The following is a 21,747-nucleotide window of genomic DNA, read 5'->3' on the forward strand; positions in this document are numbered from 1 at the left end:
ATCTGAGAGGCTCACATCAATCCCCTCTAAGTCCTACGTGGGGGGTAAAGCAGAGAACACTAATAATATTTTGGGTGTGTTAAGATTTGAACTTTGAACCTTTTGCGTGAAATTTCACATCTCATCCGCTAAACTCCATCTTATATGCATACTACCATCATTTACATAATCATAATTCACTAACTGAAATTGCATAAACTTATTTAATCTCTCATATTTAATTAACACTCTTATATTATATATACGAAACCATTCGAAGCGACCGAATGATTATTAGACTCGAAATAATGAACTTATCACCAATTGTTGTATGAATTGACAAATTTGTACATGTCCATGTAAAAACTTATGCGTCCATGTTAATCACACAATCACGAAATTATCTACGCACTCATGTAATTTCCAACATCATTATATGTACGAGCAAAACACAAAAAAATATATAATATCATCCAAATTCTTTCTATCACTATGTGTAATGACTTTTAATGATCTACAATGGATCCAAAACAATAAACTAAAGGTTTGAACATCCAATTACTCATTTAATGAACCCAAGTCCAAATGAAACACTACCATCGTGCAAAAGACACGAATTCCAATGCCTTCCTGAAAAACCGAAACTAACATACGCATCTTGTCAAACAATCCATTCATATCCTATTACTATACGATCATATCTTTGTTAACAAACATATACTAAGGGCTTTATTGAAATTATTTTAAGTACACTGTCTTCTTTTTTGTTCATAAGACCAATAACGTTTATGAATCTCCATTAAATAATGTCACATACATGACATATTCTTTTATAAGCATTTTCCATTTTAACATTTATATTCATCTGCATAAGTTAAAAACCATAATTTAAGAACAAACGATTTACACGAGATACACACAAATATGATTTCATATAACGGATATTCGTTAATACTTTCAGGCTTTAGCCCCAAAGACCAAAAAGAAATACTATAGTAAGTTTGCGACCAACAATGCAAAATAATCACACATTACACTAGATCTGTAAGTTGAGTATAAGTCCAGGGATAAAACTTACACTTTACCCTATTGTTTTATTTGAGGACAATTTGTAGAATCTCAGATTCGATGCCAATATCTCTAACATTCCACACCTACGACGTCGTATAGGGCTCATTTCCATTAAATACCTATTTATTCACGCCGTAGTCGCTCGTTTGTCTTGGTCTCCTTTCTCACATGACAAAACTATCCATAACGCTCGTGACTATATATATAGACACAAAGTAGAGAGAAGAGGCATAGAGCTCGAGAGATATGGCGTTCTCTAGGGTTTATACTGCACTTTTCTTCTGTGTTTTTGCAATCTTATCATCATGTGTATCAATTTCTTCTGCTACAGAGGCGGAGAAAGAATATGTTTTGACTTTGGATCACTCAAATTTCTCAGAAGTCGTGTCTAAACACAAATTCATCGTCGTTGAGTTCTACGCTCCTTGGTATAAATCTATCTCCTTAATTTATCTGTCATTTACTGTTTGTTCTGATTCGATTAATTTGTTATGATCTATAATTAACAAACTTACTGTTTTCTGCAATCGAGTTGAAGTTTGTGGAAAAATGTTTGACTGTTCTTAATGTCTTCAATTTGGACTTTAAGGGCTTGCAATTTTGCATGTATGTAGATCGATTTGTTCGTGTAATTGTTTGTGAGTTATTGAAGAATAAATTCTGTTTCTGTGTGCGTTCGTTTGTGTTTTTAGACACAGATCTAACTTTATAGATGCATTTATGGGTAGAATGGAACCGAGAAAGAGATTGAAGCATTCAGATCAAGTTTTGTTTGTACAATTCATCCACAGAGATGTGCGATTGAACAACATTTTGTCAAATCTGTGATAATTTGTAGAATTTTCAAAACTGAATCGGGTCCATATATTCCGTTGTATCTAATAACGTTTAGACCAGCTTTTGTTTGACTGATCTGGAATTCTGGATCTGGTTTTAAAATATTACAAGAAATCTTAGTTAATTGATTATTAAATGTCACACGTATCTCAGACACTTTGCTTTAGAAAGTTGGTTTTAAATTGTATGACCTCCCCCCTTCTTAATTTCTGATGTATAGGGAATTGTTTTTAATAAATCAACTCACCTACTATCATTTCTTATTAGTTTTCTCAGCTTCAATTTGTATCAGTAGGTTTGAAATTGCATATATCTATAGTTCATTCATTTAAAATTCTCCTTGTTCAATAAAATCAGTTGCTTACATTTATAAATTGCATCCTGCCATTTTCAACAGGTGTGGTCACTGTAAGAGTCTAGCTCCAGAGGTATCTATCTATCTATCTCTCTTGTTTCTCAAATTGTCCACTTATAAACACAAACTATCTTTCTTGAAACATATAATGATTTCATTTTCCACTTGAAACTTGTTATGTGCAGTATGAAAAGGCAGCATCTGTGTTGTCAAGCAACGATCCTCCAGTTTATTTGGCAAAGGTTGATGCCAATGCTGAAGAAAACAAACCACTTGCACAACAATATGAGATTCAAGGTTTCCCTACAATCAAGATCTTGAAAAGTGGAGGAGAAGTTGTTCAAGACTACAAAGGCCCTCGTGAGGCTGATGGTATAGTGGAATACTTAAAGAAACAAGTTGGTCCTGCATCATTTGAAATCAAAACTCCAGAAGATGCAGCCACCCTTATAGATGAAAAGAAGGTCTTTGTGGTAAGCTTTTCCATTCCTTTCCTAATTCCATTCCTTTCCCAATTCCATTATAAGAAGGCCTTACATGTTTAATGCACAATACAGGTAGGAATTTTCCCAACATTCTCTGGTGAAGAATATGAGAATTTCACCATTTTAGCTGACAAGCTGAGATCAGACTATGATTTTGGGCATACTACCAATGCTGAACTCCTTCCACGTGGGGAATCACCAGCCTCCACCCCAACAATTAGGTTACTGAAGCCCTTTGATGAACTATTTGTTGATTTCAAGGTATTGCCACTTGTACACGTGTATTCTATCTTCTTATGGCTAGGGTTAAATGCAAGATATAACAATGTATATTAGGTAGATTTTTCAAAGTATAATGTCTAAATAAAAGTAAATTGAACGTACAATGCTATACTTGGGTGGATTCTTTGTTTCTTTTAAAATATAAAAATAAAACACTTGTGACCAATTTATTAACATTTGCTTTGTGATGTTTCAGACATTTGAAGTTGATGCCTTGGAGAAGTTTATTGAAGACTCCAGCATTCCTCTTGTGACACTCTTTGACCAAAGTCCATCCAACCAACCATTTCTAATCAAATACTTTGAAAGTTCCAATGCAAAGGTATATGCGATACTTATTTGTTTATTATTATAGCTTTCTACTTTCATTTCTTCATATTACAACATTTTACCATGAACAATCCACATCCAGACACAAAACAAATTTCCCTTCTATAATTGGATGATTTTTTTTTTCATAGTACATTGTCCTAATAAGAACAAAATGAAAGTACACTGCTATTTCTTGCATTTAGGTGTTAAACTTTCAATATGTTTGTTGTGTGTAGGCTATGTTGTTTCTTGATTTCAGTCATGAGCAAATTGAAAGTTTCAAGTCAAAATACAATGATGTTGCTGGTGTATACAAAGGAAAGGGATTAAATTTCCTCATTGGTGATGTTAAGGCTAGTCAAGCTGCTTTGCAGGTAAATTATATATATATTTTTTCATTTTTCATATTTTTCTTTGAATTTGATTGATGTTTGACTTTCATGTTGACCTGGATGGTGATGTGATGTGCAGTATTTTGGGCTTAAAGAAGACCAATCACCTGTCCTCATTGTACAAAACAGTAATGGTCTCAAGTTTATCAACTCAAATGTTGAATCTGATCAAATGGCTCCTTGGTTGAAGGACTATGTGGTATAAATAATAACAATAATTATAATAATATATTTATTTATACTCATTTATTATCGACTAATATTTTGTTGGTTTTTTGTAGGATGGAAAAGTGAAGCCCTTTATAAAGTCGGAGCCTATTCCCGAAACCAATGACGAGCCTGTGAAAGTGGTGGTTGCTAATAGCCTTAAAGACATGGTTTTGGAGTCCACAAAGAACAGTAAGATATTTAAAAATATATTTCAAGTATTCAAGCGTTAACTCATTCTATCTATATCAAGTAAAATGACATATGAACCCCTCGATATTTGTTGACAGTTCTACTAGAGATCTACGCACCATGGTGTGGCCATTGCAAGAAACTCGCTCCAATTTTGGACGAAGTTGCTGTCTCCTTTGAAAACGATGCTGGTGTCATGATTGCAAAATTCGTAAGTTCTCACAACACCGACAATATATATATATATATATATATATATATATATATATATATATATATATTTTTATGACGAGGGTATTTACGTCTTTTTTCACACACGAGAGAGATCAAGAGCAAGTCTGATTGAGATGACAGTGTCGGAGTAATTTATGCCAAACACAGTACAAATACTAAAATACTGTTTGTGGTATTGTTTAAAGTTTGTTTTTGGTGTTTATTAGGATGGATCAAACAACGACATTCCAAGTGATGCGTTTGAAGTTCAAGGTTACCCGACGTTGTATTTCAGAACCTCAAGTGGAAAAGTGTTGCCATATGATGGGAACAGAACAAAAGAAGATATTATCGAGTTCATTCAGAAGAACCGTGAAGGCGAGATTTCTCAACCAACCACAACAACCGAACCAGCAAAAGATGAGCTATGAAGAGTTTTCTTTTCCCATCCGTAGTTCAGTTTCATGTACTCTTTTAAGTTTTGAGACTTTTTAAGTTAAAATTGCGGATATTATCCTTAAATTAGTTGTGTACCAAACCGCCGCCACCTCCACCACCACCACCACCGTCGCCACCATGGCCACCACCGGGTACTTTTGTAATGCATGGTATGAATAAATGTTTGGCTAGAATGAATATAAATAAAATGAAAACGAAACAGCTTTTTCAAAATTGTTTCTTGATTGGAGGAGGTTTTTAAAGTAATCATTAACTATAACAGGAAACTTACTTGATCTGAATTACGAATACAGTAAAATTTCGTAATTTCGTAAATGTATGCTTTCAGGAATAGTGATCAAAGCCATAGACCAAATGTCATTCCCAAACTAGAAGCTAAGTCGATTTTGATTTAGAAGAAAAGAAAGTTTTTGTTTTTTAAATTACCATTCTTCGAGGTCCCACCATCTATTGGAAAAACTCCAAATACCAATGTTAATGTGGAATAGGAAATTTGGTGACCCAAATAAATAATTTAGGTGAAGTGAAGAAAATCCGAACGATAATTTCAAATAGACAAGTGTTTGAAGCATTTGTATACAAGTTCAGACTTTACTATTATAAGTATTCGTAGTTAGCGATTTTATTGTAATAACTTTTTGTAAGAGTCTAAGAATTTAAAGAGTTCTCCGCTTTTGTCCGCGAACGTATGTCACATCGACCAACAATGTTAAATTCTTGTGTTATTTATCGTTTTATTATGCTTTCTTGCGTAACAGCCCCAAACCACGAAGTGCAATCCATTTAAATGTAAGACGATGGGTGTTTGGGATTACATATTTAAAAGTTAAAACAATGATAACAATTTTAAATAAATGCTTATTGATCTATTTTGTATCAATATGTAGTTGTAAAAAATGTATAAATTAATTTATACAATATCAAAACGCTATCAATTGTTTTTAGCATTTGATAACATTGAATATTATTAATTTATTCGTTCTTTTACTTATAAACTTTACTTTATAAATTTACAATAAAAAAATACAATATCAGTAACATTAAAAAAGTCATTACAAGACGATAGATATGACAAAAATATTAACAAAAGTAATAAACGAATGTCAAAAAAATATATTAGACCTATGGGTATGGGAAATGAGAAATGGCGTTATGATCATGTTGGCACCTAATAACGGCGTCATAACGGGAGGAAGACCACCCTTCCTAGCCGTTATTAGGCATTATGTGATAACGCGTTATGGAGAACACGGGAGGCAACGCCCATTTTTTGCATTTTTTTTTCCTTTAACGGTCATATAATTTCAACCGTTTTAAAAGCGGTAACATACTAAAAAAAATCAAAATTTATTTATACTATAAAATACACATAATTTATATCATTTTTACCTACAAAATATAACTTTCTCTCAACTACATATTTCTTTCAATAATTCAAAACCAAAATATGAATCGTTTTGATCCGGCTCATCCGTACAACGATGATAACGACGAAGACGATATGTTTGTGAGTATGATTTACCGGTATTATACAGACAGACTACTATAGCTAGATCCAGTTCCACAACTCACGCGATGTGCGGCGTTAAACAAAGATCGTGAGGAGGGCATAAACAGCTAGTTAACGATTACTTTGCATATAATTGTGTTTACCAGCCAAACGATTTCAAAAGAAGGTTTCGTTTGCAAAAAAAATGTGTTTGAAAGGATAGCCAACGCCATGGAAACAATGTATCGTTTGTTTCAACTTTTCTAATTTATAAATGTCACTTTAGATAAAATAAATACAATTTTTACATGTTAAATATATATTTAGGTATCGTTTGTTTCAACTTTTCTAATTTATAAATATCACTTTTAGATAAAATAAATACAATTTTTACATGTTTCATATATATATAGGTATGAATTTTTTCAATTGAGATACAATGCTAGAGGTAAACGAGGTTTCACAGGGTTGCAAAAATGTGTTCCTGCAATTAAACTTATGGCAATGGGGGAGTCGCCCGATTCTATTGACGATTATATGAGAATGTCTGAAAGGACCGCACGGGAAAGTTTATATTTATTAGCAATAGGTGTTGTGGAAACCTTCGGTGACCAATACTTGCGCAAACCCTCATCGCATGATATGCAACAACTATATGCGACACATGAAGAAAGACATGGTTTTCCAGATATGCTTGGGAGCATTGACACACTGGAAATAGAGAAATTGCCCTACGGTGTTAAAATGCCAGTATTCGAGCGGTCATCATGGAGCACCTTCGTTGATATTAGAGGTTGTTGCTTCACAAGATTTAGGGATTTATCATGCTTTTTTCGGGGTTGTGGGTTCTAACAACGACGTCAACGTTCTCGATTAATCACCAATATTTGACGATCTTTTGTCAGGAAAAGTCCCGAATGCTCCTTTCACAGTGAATGAAAATGAATATAAGTTTGGGTATTACCTTATAGATGGAATATACCCACCATATTCCACGTTTGTAAGACATTTCGACACCCAATAGACCCAAGAGACAAATATTTCAAGAGACGACAAGAATGAGCACGTAAGGATGTTAAATGTGTTTTTGGGGTTTTGAAATCAAAATGGCATGTAGTTGAACATACAGCGAGACCTTATGAGTTAGATACTCTACGAGATATCATGTATGCATGTATCATAATACATAGTATGGTTGTCAAAGATAAAGGACACAATATTGCAACATATTCGCCTACGGAACCTAGACATGTGCAATTTCAACCAGGGACATCGGAATATTTACATAGAGTGGTTGATATTCAAGATCAGCGAAAACACAAGCAACTCCGTAAAGACTTGACAAATTACATGTTGGTCACGAAGATGAAGATAAATATATTTAGGCAAAAAATGTAGGTTGTATCATCTTTTTTGTTTTGTTTTGTTTTGTTTTTTTAATAGGTTTTAAATGTTTTTGTCTTTCATTGTAATTTTTTTAATGTTGTTTTTAATTTAAGATTTTTTAAAATTTTATTTTTACTTTTCAAATTGTATTTTTAATTTATGATTTAAGTTATATGATAAATATAATTGTTATGGTATAAATAAAATAAAAACAAATTCGCATATGGAAAAGAAAAACATCAAAAAGAAAGTAAAAATAAAACAGTAAATAATTGATATTATCACATGTTATTAGATGTTATCAATTTTCATCTTAGGTGTTAGGCCATGGGGTATGGTTCTTTTTTGACGCGTAAGAATTTTTTGTAGAGCCTAGGTGGAGGAGATGTTCACTAGTGAACACCGCCCCTAATAGGAGTAATGGTGGTGTGGATTGAAGTTAATTACGGATTCTCACACCCAATCAAAACCATTACTTTCTATCTCTCTCTTCTGTCTCACTCTTGTTCACTAGTTGTTCACTAATGAACACTACCCCCATCAATAGTAAATGAGTTGTGAAGATGTATAGAGAATGATGTGTAATGGTTTTCACGCGTATTGATGTTCATGTATATATGAATAGGATGTTGAGATAACACTTTTTTTGATGTGGTAACATTTAATACACCTAAGGCCAAAGGGTATGGAAGCATTTTTTACGCGTATATAGTGACGTGTAGGGGGGTTTTCACGCGTGAACACCGCCCCCCCCCCCCCCCCCCCCCCCCCCCAACCGATGAATGTGACGCGGATTGGTTTGTGTTACGGACGTTCACGCATGCTTTGATTGGCTATTTTTTTTGACCGTTTTTTCCTTTCACTTTTGACCGTTGCCTTAAATTAACAAAAAAAAAACTTTTCAATTTATTTCATCTACTATATATACACAAACACATAAACAAACTAAACACATCTTTCTCTACAAATAATATCTCTCCACTATCTCAATTTCTCTAAAAAATATGGAGCAAAATCAAAATACCTCTACCACTCCAAACACCCCAACAACCCCCAACCACTCCAAATGATCAATATCAAGGTTACATTCAAATGCTAACATCCCCAATCTAACATCAACCTCTATTTACCAACATTCCATTTCAACCAAACTACTTCTAACAACAATTACCATAATCTCAATTCCAAGGTTTTCAACAATTTTGACCCCAACAATTCCAAACACAACCATCTCAACAACTCCAAACACCACCATCTCAACAATTCCAAACACAACCATCTCAACAATTCCAAACACCACCATCTCAAGTCCCTTGTTCTCAATCCCCAACTATAAACTTGGACAACGATGAGGACGACCGGGTCGAAGAGACATAACCATCTAGGCGTAGGAAATCAAAAGGAAAAGCTACAAATAGAAGAGGAACAACTTGGATCGAAGAGGAGGAGGAAGCTTTAGCTAAAACTTGGATTTCTATATCGTGTGACTTAAGGACGGGCAACGCGTAAACGGGAACAAGTTTTTGGGTTCGCGTTTTAGATCATTTTCACTCGCTTTTGGGAAGGCAAACGGGTCGAACGTACGACGCGGTCAACGGAAAATGGCGTGAACTACGAGCGACGTGCACCAAGTTTAACGGCATATTTGAAAATTTGAAAAATATGCATAAAAGTGGTAGCAACGATTTCAATATTTTATCAACCGCATGCCAACAATTCAAAGTTACCACCGGCGGTAAAGCGTTCGGCCACCAAAAGCGTGGGAAATTTGTCGTATGGGTCCAAAATGGGTCCTTAACCCGGAAACTTCGCATTCGGAATCAACCACCGGCTCCAACAAAAGGCCAAGAACTTCGGAATCTGATGTGGGTTTTGGCGTCAACCTCAATGACGACTTTGATGGGACCGAAGGGGAGGGTCCAGCGGAAGCCCAACTTCTTTGGCCACCAGAAGGGATAAAGGGAAAAAAGCGGCGTCTTCAAGCGGAAAAGGGATTAACGAAGACGTGCTTGCGGACAAAATTGAAAAAACTCTAAGTTTTTTACAACAAAAATACGAGTCAACGGAGAATGCTCGACACCGGAAACAAGCACTCACCGATCTTCAAATTTTAAGCATGAAGCCGCAACCAGATATCGACCCGGAAAATTTAGCCGCGTTTCTGAAAATCCAAAAAGAAGTTCCGGAAAAGCATGGATTTTAGGTTTTAACGTTTCTAATATTTACGTTTAATTTATATGTTTTTTAGTTATTTAGGTTTTAAGTTTTATTTTTTATGGTAATTCGGAATGTAGATTTGAAATTTTATGTTTTATGTTTTTATGTAACGTGAAATATCTAATTATGTTATTAATTTAGTTTTTTTTTTATATTTTAATCTAAATAGATAAAAAAAAAAACATTGTCTAGTGATAACCATTTCTAATTATGTTATTAATTTAGTTTTTTTTTTTTATTTCAATCTAAATAAATAAATAAAAAACATTGTCTAGTGATAACCATTCTAGTGAATGTGTAATTAACATGTAGTATGGGTAATAGGGGTGATGTGGGGCATATGTGACATTATTTTTCTAGTGAACATGTAATCTTACCCTATAGCCTAATAATCTTTCAATGTATTTTGGTGGAAGATTGTTGATTCCAAAAATATGAGTTGACATATATTAAAAAAATACGACGCGCGGTGGGATCAAGTAAATGAATGTCCAGTGGAGGTGATGCTATTGCTTGGTGGCCTTAAAATTATATTAAAAAGGCTTTCTTCGGGAATAAGAAACGAGTGGGAACTCTTTACGTTAATAAATGTTTTTAGCATCTTTTTATTCCAAAAAATCAAAAATATTTGTTATCAATATCAAACCATATTAATATAAACGACTGTAATATGAAGTAGTACACATAATATATATATATATATATATATATATATATATATATATATATATATATATATATATATATATATATATATATATATATATATAAAGCTAATATTAAATTAACAAAAATGATTGTGTTAAGTTTATATACTAAATAGATTTATACTCGTGCAAAGCACGGTTAAAAAAGAAAAACACTATTCATGATTCGAAATCGTAATGATTTATTCATCAAAAAAGATAAAAGTTTTATTAATAAGTTGATAATGTTGTTTTAAAATGAGTATATCGTTAAATATAACGTGTAAAAGACAGATAATGTTAAATATAAAAAGAACAATATTGTTCTTTTATTTTCTTTCCCTACAATTTTTTCCACTTGATACTTTTTTTGGGGTTTAATATCTAACTAGATTATAACTCATGTTAAAGGTAGGGGAGCACATAAAAAACATACAAATATCTATAAATATTGCATAATAGTTATTAAAAAAAATTATGGTTATTAGTATGATTGAATTATATAGAAGATACATTGAAATCGATAAATATCTATAATCGTTGAAGGACCTCTTTGTAAACAATATATTTTTTTTGTTTTATTAGTTAAACGACATGCTTCGTCACATATGAATACATTCACAAGCATAGATAATTATGTTAGTGTAATTCGACGAAAGATTGATGATCAGGGGACTTTTAACTTTTGTTTTTCTTGAAAAAATGAATCGTCACTTGAATCTATCATTTTGTTTTAGTGTTAATGTTGTTTATAAAAGTTATATATATATATATATATATATATATATATATATATATATATATATATATATATATATATATATATATGCATATTGGTAAGTTTTATTATTTTATATGAAGAAACTAATAATTATAACAATGCAACATTATCTAAGAAATAAATGCTTGAAATATTTTTGGAGAAAAAAATTGGGATCATTAAAAAAATTTATATAAGAAAAATATAAATTTGGATTCGATTAAATTATGGATGAAATTACCGACGAATATTATTTTGGAAGGAATTGTATTTTGTAAGGTATGATACTATGACAAAATTCAAAATATGTATATTTGTTGTGAAAATTTATAAATTTTGTTGTTACTATATAAAGATAAAACAAAGTAGGTTGATATGTTATAAAAGCAATTAATCACTTTTAGTGTTAATGTTGCTTATAAAATCGATATACATACATACATATATATATATATATATATATATATATATATATATATATATATATATATATATATATATAAGTTTTATTATTTTATATGGGGAAAATAATAATTATAAATTGGGCAACATTATCTAAAAATAAATGATTCACATATTTTTGTTGCGAAAAGTGAGGATCATTAAAAAAAATTATATATGAAAATTACAAATTTAAATTGGATGAAATTAATGACAATTAAATTGATAGGTTACGATTGAATCCGATTTTAGAAAGTTTAAATTTGATAAAGGAAACACGTAATTTATCAAAATTTAAGGAAAATAAAAATTCGAATTTGATAAAGGAACGCATAAGAAATAAATGCTTGAAATATTTTTGGAGGGAAAATTGAGATCATTAAAAAATTTTATATAAAGAAAATACAAAGTTAAATTAGGTGAAATTAATGATGGTTAATGTAACACTCGGAATCTAGAAGGTTAATTGTGGAATTATGCCAATTTCAAGTTGAACTTGATGAGTTGGAGACGAAGACTCGTGAGAATTTAATGGGTCGACTCGACGAGTTGAAGAGCCTCAAGTCGGCAAGTAAAAGTTGTTTTGGTCGCGAGATTAATGAGACAAATCGGCGAGTTGGAGGAGCCAACTCGACGAGTTGGGTGCTATTTAGGAAACCCTAATTTTGGGGTTTTGTACCCTATTTAAACACCTTAAGTTCCAGGTGTTGGCCTTATTTTCCAGTCTCCATAGCCCCTAACCTTAATCTCGAAACCCTAGAGCCTCCTTGAGTGTTGTGAGCTCATGTGTGGGTGTGTTTTGGTGTGTTGGAAGCTCATTGAATGGAAGAAAAGCTTGGTGCAAGGTGGTGGTTCAAGTCGGAGCTTTTAGATATTGATTCTCTGTTTCATTTCCAACACATCTTGGGTATAAAGTTCTAACCTTGCTTGGTATTGGCTTAGATCTCTTCTTAGGTTTATTTGTATGCTTTTATCCATAGAGGGTGGTTGTTGGGGAAGTAGAAGTCCCAAGTGTTTATCATTTCCACATCATGATCTTTATGAGCTCTTTTGGCATAAAGGTGCCAACTTTATGGTCCTAAGGGTTTCATGCATTCATTAAGTCCTTCTTTTGGTCCCCTTTAAGCTTTTGAGCTTCTTCTAATCACAAATAAGTGTAAAGTTGGAAGCTTTACATGGCCATCTAGCCTAATATGGTCATATTTGCATCTTGGAGTTGTGTCCTTGTGGAATAAGTGCTTAATGATTAAGTACTTACCCTTTTAAGTTTAGGGTTTGGGTTTTGAAACCATTTTGGTGGTTCTTAGGGGTAAAGTTGGAAACTTTACCCTTCTCGAGGCCATTTCAGTTAAGATCTAGGTTGAGAAGCCCTTAGTTTGGAAAAGGTCGGCTTAATGAATTAAGAGGTTGGGTTTCTGGAGATCTCGATGAGTTCATAGGTGAATTCGACGGGTTCATAGGTGGACTTGACGAGTTGATGGGGTTTTGCACGATCCTTGCAATCTAATGAAGAAACTCAATGAGTTGAAGGACAGCTCGATGAGTTTGGTCAACTTGGACCGTTGACTTTGGCTTTTGATTTATGACTTTGAGAAAGTTTGTCCCAAGGGGTAATTGAGGTATTCTGAATTGTAATTAAAGGAAGTATGGGCTGAGGATAAGGCCCATATGGATTGGGCCCAATTTGGAAAATTGGGCCATTAGTTTGGGTAAGGTCGGCTAAATGAATTAAGAGGTTGGGTTTCTTGAAAACTCAATGAGTTCATGGGTGAACTCGACGGGTTCATAGGTGGACTTGACGAGTTGATGGGGTTTTGCACGATCGTTGCAATCTAATGAAGAAACTTGCTGAGTTGAAGGGCAGCTCGACGAGTTGGGTCAACTTGGACCGTTGACTTTGGCTTTTGATTTATGACTTTGAGCAAGTTTGTCCCAAGGGGTAATTGAGGTATTCTGAATTGTAATTAAGGGAAGTATGGGCTTAGGATAAGGCCCATATGGATTGGGCCCAATTTTATTAGTAGGCCTTTGTGGATCTTTTGGTTTTGGGCCTTCTTGGTTATTGAGGTTAGGCCTCAGTTTTGGTTCTTATTTGGGTTATTGGTAAAATGGTCATTCTACCCCAAGTATGGTTAGTGTTCCTAGGAATGGAATCTAACTATTTATTTGGTGCTAATCTTGATGTGATAGTTCGGAGGTGTCGTCATGGCAGCAACTAGGGAATTCTTTCAGGAAGCTTATGCATTCGAGGTGCGTTTCCTTACGGGTTTAGATGGTCGAAGGCACTAATTTCGAACCATGTTATGCTATGGTGATAGAATGCTAGTTGTCTTTGTGACTCTTGCGTGTACCTGTGTTTATATGCTTTTAGACTAAGGTTTGATGATGAAGGGAGCCCAATGACTATTTGTATGTTGTGTATATTGCATGTGTATGTGTTTATATGGTTTCCGAGCTTAGCTCGATGACCGGGTGGGGCCCAATATATGTTATTGTATGTATAGTATATGGTATTTTATGGGAACTCACTAAGGTTTGTGCTTGCAGTTTTCAGTTTATATTTCAGGTACTCCAGTTTTCAAATGAAAAGGGCTTGAGATGATCGCAATGCATATGCTCGAGTTTTCCGCAATATATGACATTGGGGAATGAACTCTGATAATAGCTTTCATTTAAATGCTTTTCAATGTTTATACAAAGTTACAATGGTGTTTGAATATAATAAAAATGAAAATTTTAACATTGATTTTGGGATGTTACAATTAAGTTGGTAGGTTACGATCGGAATCCGATTTTAGAAAGTTTGAATTTGATAAAGGAAACGTGTAAATTGTCAAAATTTAAATTTTAAACGCTGAACATATATATATACACAGTTGTAAAGTGCTGACTGTAAAGCCTGTGTTTTCGGGCTTGCCATTTTTAGCAATGTAATGGTCTAGGTTAACCTTTGTAACCCGTTTTGAAATAATAAGATTGTATTATTTGAGTATTATGTGATTTGTGCTTAATTGCTTAATTATGTGGTTTGAATTAAGAATAAAAATAAGCATCAAAATTTAAGAGTAAAATAAACTTGATATCTTTAGATAATGTTGTAGTAGTTGAAACAAGGTCTCCGAAGATATAAAGAATGCCGAAATCCGAGTTATAACGAGGAAGTTATGACCTGTCGAAGTTTCGCGACAGAACCGGCAACGCTGAATAACGTAAAAAGTGAAATTTACGTTAAAGCGATATTTAGCCTTAGTGATCTAAACGAGAATCGAAGATCTCGTTGTTAGTATCAAAGCGATAAAAAGTTAGGCGAGAACGGACGTCAAACGAAGAAGTTATGAATTTATAACGAAAATTTCTGTCCCGGCCTATTAAAAATAAATAATAAAAATAAATTCAAAATTAGCCGACGGAGTCTAAACGAAAGTTGTAGAGCGTAGTCTCACCTTTCCGTGGATATAAAGAACGTCGAAAACGGAGTTCGTATGAAGAAGATATGAATTTATGAAGTTTATTAATTAATTTGTATTTATTTTTAATTGAAAATTCGGAAGCATTATCCGAAGACGAGTCACAACTCTGATCCGAGGTACGCGCCGCGTACTCGAGTATGCCCCGCGTACAACCAAAGTGTTGACACTTCGGATGACGCATGCAGTGACGCATTTCGGAGCCTGTACGCCCCGCGTACAGGCGTACGCCCCGCGTACGAGAGGCTTCCAGCCTCCTATAAATAGGATGCGAGGGTTCCGGGTTTATTTGCTAATTTCCTCTCATTTTTGTGCCGAAGCTCTGCGGTTTTTCCCCCGAAGCCATCCCGAAGCCCCGGTAATATTCCCGAGTCCCGAAGCGAGTCCCGAGATCCCGAAGATCCCGAGAAGTGCGGTTTCCGAGCCGAAGCTCTGCCTGCGAGAAGTTCGACTTTCGTAGAGATCTTCCAGATCTGCGGAGGATTATTACTTTTGCGAGTCGTAGTGCTGTCCGATCATCTTCTAATCAAGTGAGTGTATACTACCTTTCATAAACGCAATAATAATACAAGTATGGTTCGAGGGTATTAAGTTTATTGTCGTTTATACGTGTGAATGCGTTGTTACTTTCTCATAACGTATAACTATGAAGTATTTTATACGAGATACGTGTTATGTGTATATTTTGTTGTTATGTGTGTGAATGTATATTCACTTTCTTCTATCTTACAGATATGATTATTTCTATATGAAATACGTGTTATGTGCGTGTGCCTCATCTGTTATATGGAAAATGTTTTGATCAAGCATGCTATACAGGTTTTGAAAATATGTATAAAATGTATGTTTTTATCTACTAGTATGTTGGGTAGAACATGGGTAGATAGTTGGTGTGTAATAAACAGATGAGAGGCCTCGTTGTTGTTTGATCCAGTCATCTAGCGGAATTTAGATGACGACCACAGACTTTTCTAGATAGTCATGTGGAACGCTAGCAGGCTCATAACCTGTAGGTGTTAATGAACTTGGGTGTTCATTCGCTGTATTCCATCCCCCTCATGGTTGCCTTATTTGACTTGTATTGCTGAGGAAACCCCGCAGCATGTGTTGTCACCCCGATGAAAATATTCTTAGATTAGGTCCCTTGTGTTAGTTATTTTAGGGACATAAAGTGAGAATAACGGGAATGGGTAACTGGGTTATTGTTGGTTGATAATAATTAATTTAATTATTTATTGTGGGTTGAAAACCCTATATGCTCACCATCAAGTTGTTTTGTTTACAAGTCTACATATGTTTATATTTGTTATATGACTTGTAATGTATTCGTTTATGCTTATTGGTCTGTATCGGAACATGACACCCCGAGTTTTGATTATAATGAAAATACATTTCTTTTATGAAATGCTTTGGTAAACATTGTTTTATCATGTTTTGTTTTTGGGAACAAATTCCGCAACTCTTTCAAATCAAATGGATTTACTCTGAATTTATTTTATAAGCATAAATGAAAATCGGTCTTTTCTGGCCGAGATTTTGGGGATGTCACAGTTGGTATCAGAGCATTAGTTTAAGCGAACTAGGAATTTTTAGGATTTCTAGACTTAAACTTAGAATGCTAAATGGAATTTTGAGATGTGTGTCTGTTATGTTTTAGACACGAGCACTAGTTTATTTTAGGAAAGTTGCCTAAAATGCTTTTATGTGCTAAATGTTATATGTTGCCATATATGATATTATTTGTTCGGATCTATGGTCTGTTGCCGACCGGATCTAGAAACTTTATGTGTGTAGGATTCTAAGCGTACGTCTACGATATTAGAACTAGCATGTAAACGTTTCGGAGTGATAAGGATGATTTGAATATCTATCGTGAATAAGGATCTAATTTCACCTTATTCGGTGTGTAGATCAAAATGGTGAGAACAAGAAGTGGAGTTGGAAATGCTGATGAAAACAGGAATCAACCACCAGTGATTGAACAAAGACCTATTGTAGCAGCAGCACCTGAGCCAATAACCATGGCTGGTGTGCAATTGATGATTCAGACGACGTTGGATCGTCAGATGGAGGAAACTAGACGGTTGCTTCAACAAAATCGTGAAGAACTGTCGATTCGTGAGGAAGAGCCTGAATTAAATGAAGGGCACTCGGAAGGTGGAAACTTCAGTGGATCTGTTGGTCAAGCCAACCCACCGATTGTTAGGCAAGACAACCGCGATGGAAGGAATGATGGAATGGGATGCAAGTACAAGGACTTTTTGACTTGCAAACCATCGACCTTCAATGGAAATGAGGATCCGATTGGGGTTATGGATTGGATCTCCGAAATGGAGCTAGCCTTCATGACGTGTGGCTGCAGAGGTAAGTTGCAAACTATCTATGCCGTGCGTCAATTCTGAGGTGGAGCCGTTCGTTGGTGGAACACTCTAGGGAAGACTTTGAGCCCTAATGAGCCACTGCAATTGTCATGGGCAGAGTTCTTGGTGCAGTTTAAGCGCAAGTTCTGCTCGGCTCAAAATCTGTTGGAATTGGAGAACAAGTTTCTAACACTAACGAAAGGCAGCATGTCAGTTGATGAATACACCAATAACTTCACCGATAAGATGGAGTTTGCCTTGCGTATCGTTCCAGACGAGCTGACTAAGGTGGATCGATATGCGAAGGGACTTCCCTGGGAGTATGAGGTGCCAGTACGTCAGGCACATACTTTAGAGGCAGCTATCTGGGCTGCCAAGTCTGTTGAGAACATGATCAAGGGGAGAACCACCAACAAGGTTGAGGTTGGTGAGAAGAGGAAGTTTGAGGGAACATCTGGTTCCGGTAAGAAAAACAAATTTTCGAAATCTGATTCGAAAAGGTTTGGTGGGGGGAAAAGGAGGAGAAGCGAAGTGGTGTGAAAAGTGTAAGAAAAAGCACTTTGGGAAATGTAGCGAGGATGTAACCTGCTACATGTAACGCCCGGGTTTTCAGGGCTAAGCATTTTGTCAATGTAATAGTCTAGGTCAACTATTGTAACTCTTTTTGAAGTACTAAATATGAAATATTTGAGTATTATGTGAACTATGTGTTTATGTGTTTATTATTAAATTATAAATGTATAATTAATAAAGAATAAAAATGAGCGTCAAAATTAAAGTGTGAGATAATCCCGATATCTCTACATAAAGTTTTAGAATATGTCTCGAGGTTTCCGTACATATAAAGAATGCCGAAATCCGAGCTATAACGAAGAAGTTATGGCCCGCCGAAGTTTTACGGCAAAACCGGCACGGCACCGGAAGACATAAAATGGTAAATTTACGATAGAAGATTTTTTAGCCTTAGAAATCTAAACAAAAGTTGTAGGATATGTTAAACTAAGAACATCGATAAAAAGAACGCCCAAATCCGACTTCGTATGAAAAAGTTACGCTTTCTCGAAGTTTCGGACTAACAATGTACTGCCCGAAATTTGAATGTTTGATCGAGCGGTTTTTAGCCGACACAACCTGAATGAGAATCGAAGATCTCGTTGAGAGTAGCGTAACGAGAAAAAGATGGGCAAAAACGGATGTCGGATGAAGAAGTTATGAGGATTTAACGGATCAATCGTGTCCCGGTCCATTAATAATATAAAATTTAAAATCGAGCCAAAATTAGCCGACGAAGTCTAAACGAAAGTTGTAGAGTACGTTCCCACCTTCGCGTGGATATAAAGAACGTAAAAAACGGAGCTCGTATGCGAAAGTTACGAATTTTTGAAGTTTGAACTCGAAAATGCGAACCTGATGCGAATCAGGGTGACGTGGCGCGATCAGAGCCGTCGCTTGCGGCCCACGGTCTCGCGCGGATGAGCGACGCGTCGCTCCTCGCTACGCCCAGCGTTCCGGCTTCGTGCGCCCCGCGTCCGCTCGCTCTCGGTCCAAAAGATGCCACGGCGCCTCGCCCTACGCCCCGCGTACGAGATCCGGGTACGCCCCGCGTACCTTCGCCTCCCCTCCGTCCGGTGCGAGACAGCTGGCTGCGAGCTGGCGCCCTTATCCGCGGGAACGCCCCGCGTAGCTGCTGAACGCCCCGCGTACGGCCGAGGCCTCGCGCCTATATAAAGGGGCCGAAGGTGCCCTCATTTTTCACACCAAAACCCTTTCTCTCTCTAGTTTCTTTCTCTCTCTACAACCCCAAACCACCCCTAAGCCCTAGTTGAACCCCTAGCACCCTAAGGAAGCCCCAAGGCTCCCGGAGTCCCGAGAAAAAGGAGTTTTTCGGTTTCGAAACGCTGCTCCAATTGAGTCCCGGTTTTCAATAAAATTCGCTGTAAGTATGCTACGCTTACGCAATTTTTAATATAGCTTCCAAATAATTATAGGAATGTTATTAGGTCCTTAAAATAATTATTTGGGCTATTATTATGAGTTATATTGAGCATTATTAACGCTTAATAATAGTCAGACTAATTAATTTATCGCGGTTATCATTAAACTAAACCCTAGTGATATCGATACTAGGTTTTATCGAAGGAATATCATTTTAAGAGTATCGAAGCGCTGTCCGAGTGCTGAGTCACCACCTAATCAGGTGAGTGCATAGTTACCTTCAACTTACACATAGATATGAAGTATTTTACGTGCTATGTGTGCATATTATCTGAATACTTGCTATCTATGCTAGATGAACGTTGTTATACATGTTTTCAATGATTTAAACTGTATATGTATTTTATATCTACGAAAATGTTGGGGTAAAACATGGGTAGATGTAATAGGTGATGTGTGATAAAATGATGAGAGGCCTCGATGTTGTTGTTGTTGATCCAGTCATCTAGCGGAGTATAGATGACGACCACGGACTCTTCTAGACAGTCCAGTGGAACACTAGCAGGCTCGCAACCTGTAGGTGTTGTGAACGATGTGTTCACCGGTGTACTCCATCCCCCACATGGTTGCCTATTAGGACATTTATTGCTGAGGAATCCCCTTAGCAGTAGTGTCCATCCCGATGATGATCCTTAGGCTAGGTCCCTTATGATAGGTGTTTAGGGACGTAAAGTGAGGATAACGGGAACGGGTAATCGGGTTATTGTTGATTGATGAAATTAATAAACTTATTTATTGTGGGTTGAAAACCCTATGTGCTCACCAGGCTCCCAAGCCTGACCCACTCAGTTTTATGTATTACAGGAAGTGGTGCATGAGCATATGTGTGATGTTTTGGACGAGGGATTACGGATATAGGCCTGTAGATATGAAATAATGTAGTAAGGCTTATATTGTACTGTTTATACTTTTGATCTGTACGAACATGACATCCCGAGTCTTTTAATGAAATACATTTCTATGGAAATGCTTTTGATAAATCTTTATCATATTATTGTTTTGGGACAAATTCCGCAATTCTTTTATTAAAAGATAACTCTGATTTTGAAATAAAGTATAAACAAAACCGGTCTTTTCTGGCCGTGATTTTGGGGATGTCACAGTTGGTATCAGAGCATTAGTTTAAGCGAACTAGGAATTTGTAGGATTTCTAGACTTAAACTTAGAATGCTAAGCGATGATTGTGAGGTGTGAGCACTAGCTTATTTTAGGAATTGTGCCTAAAATGCTTATATGTGCTAAATGCTTTATGCATGATATGCTTTAAATTTGTTCGGATCTATGGTCTGTTGCCGACCGGATCTGGAAACCTTATGTGTTTAGGATTCTAAACGTACGACTACGCTATTAGAACTAGCATGTAAACGTTTCGGAGTGATAAGGACGATTTAAAACGTCTCTCCTAAATAAAGATCTAAATTCGCCTTATTCGGTGAATAGATCAAGATGGTAAGGACCCGTAGCGGAAACGTAAACGCGAATGGGAACAGACACCAACCCCCCGTGATCGAGCAAATACCAGTTGTGGAAGCCGCTGCCGGACCAATAACGATGGCCGGAGTGCAAGCGATGATCCAGGCAATGTTGGATCGTCAAATGGAGGAAACCAGGCGTTTGCTCCAGCAAAATCGAGAGGAAGCGACTATTCAGCTCAAACAGCCCGAATTGAATGAAGGGCAGACTGAAGAAGGAAACTACAGTGGGACTATTGGTCAAGCCAACCCACCGATAGTTAGGCAAAACCACCTGGATGGAGGAAATGATGGACGTGGATGCAAATACAAGGATTTCATGGCATCCAAGCCACCGAGTTTATCCGGAAGCCCGACACCGGTGGAAGTCATGAACTGGATCTCTGAGATGGAGACAATGTTTGAGAGTTGCGAGTGTAGCAATAGGCAGAAGACTGCTCTTGCAGTTCCTCTATTGAAATCTGGAGTACTAAGCTGGTGGAAGCTATTAGCTGATTCAATGCCCAAAGGTGAAGCAAGCAAAATGTCGTGGGAGGATTTCCTGGTACAGTTGAAGATGCAATACTGCTCTGAGCAGGATCTTCTGGAGATCAATAACGAATTCCAGAGTCTGAAGAAGGGAAGGATGAGCGTTACTGAATACGCTGCAAGCTTTACTGAGAAAATGAAGCTTGTTCCTCACCTCGTCCC

At 35.9% G+C, this 21,747-nt stretch overlaps 1 protein-coding gene across 1 annotated transcript; it reads left to right on the plus strand.

Annotated features, from left to right (window-relative positions):
- The first annotated feature begins 1,208 nt into the window (after positions 1-1,208).
- On the plus strand, positions 1,209-4,997 carry LOC145048964 (protein disulfide-isomerase-like). Its single transcript, XM_078997620.1, has 10 exons — positions 1,209-1,478; positions 2,285-2,315; positions 2,428-2,715; positions 2,800-2,988; positions 3,206-3,331; positions 3,558-3,695; positions 3,793-3,912; positions 3,995-4,112; positions 4,211-4,323; positions 4,553-4,997. Exons 1-10 carry the CDS (start codon positions 1,297-1,299, stop codon positions 4,754-4,756), a joined length of 1,509 nt encoding a protein of 502 aa, XP_078853746.1. The 5' UTR covers positions 1,209-1,296; the 3' UTR covers positions 4,757-4,997.
- The last annotated feature ends 16,750 nt before the right edge of the window (positions 4,998-21,747 follow it).

This window comes from Lactuca saligna, chromosome 5 (genome assembly GCF_052625555.1).
Source record: "Lactuca saligna cultivar CGN05327 chromosome 5, ASM5262555v1, whole genome shotgun sequence".
Classification (NCBI taxonomy): Eukaryota; Viridiplantae; Streptophyta; class Magnoliopsida; order Asterales; family Asteraceae; genus Lactuca; species Lactuca saligna.

What these genes read in the sequence shown, in the direction of transcription:
- LOC145048964 (XM_078997620.1), top strand. Translation starts at nt 1,297, where the DNA reads ATGGCGTTCTCTAGGGTTTATACTGCACTTTTCTTCTGTGTTTTTGCA. An exon ending in CTAGTCAAGCTGCTTTGCAG is followed by an intron (nt 3,696 to 3,792) that starts GTAAATTATATA and finishes TGTGATGTGCAG; the next exon opens with TATTTTGGGCTTAAAGAAGA. An exon ending in CTTGGTTGAAGGACTATGTG is followed by an intron (nt 3,913 to 3,994) that starts GTATAAATAATA and finishes GGTTTTTTGTAG; the next exon opens with GATGGAAAAGTGAAGCCCTT.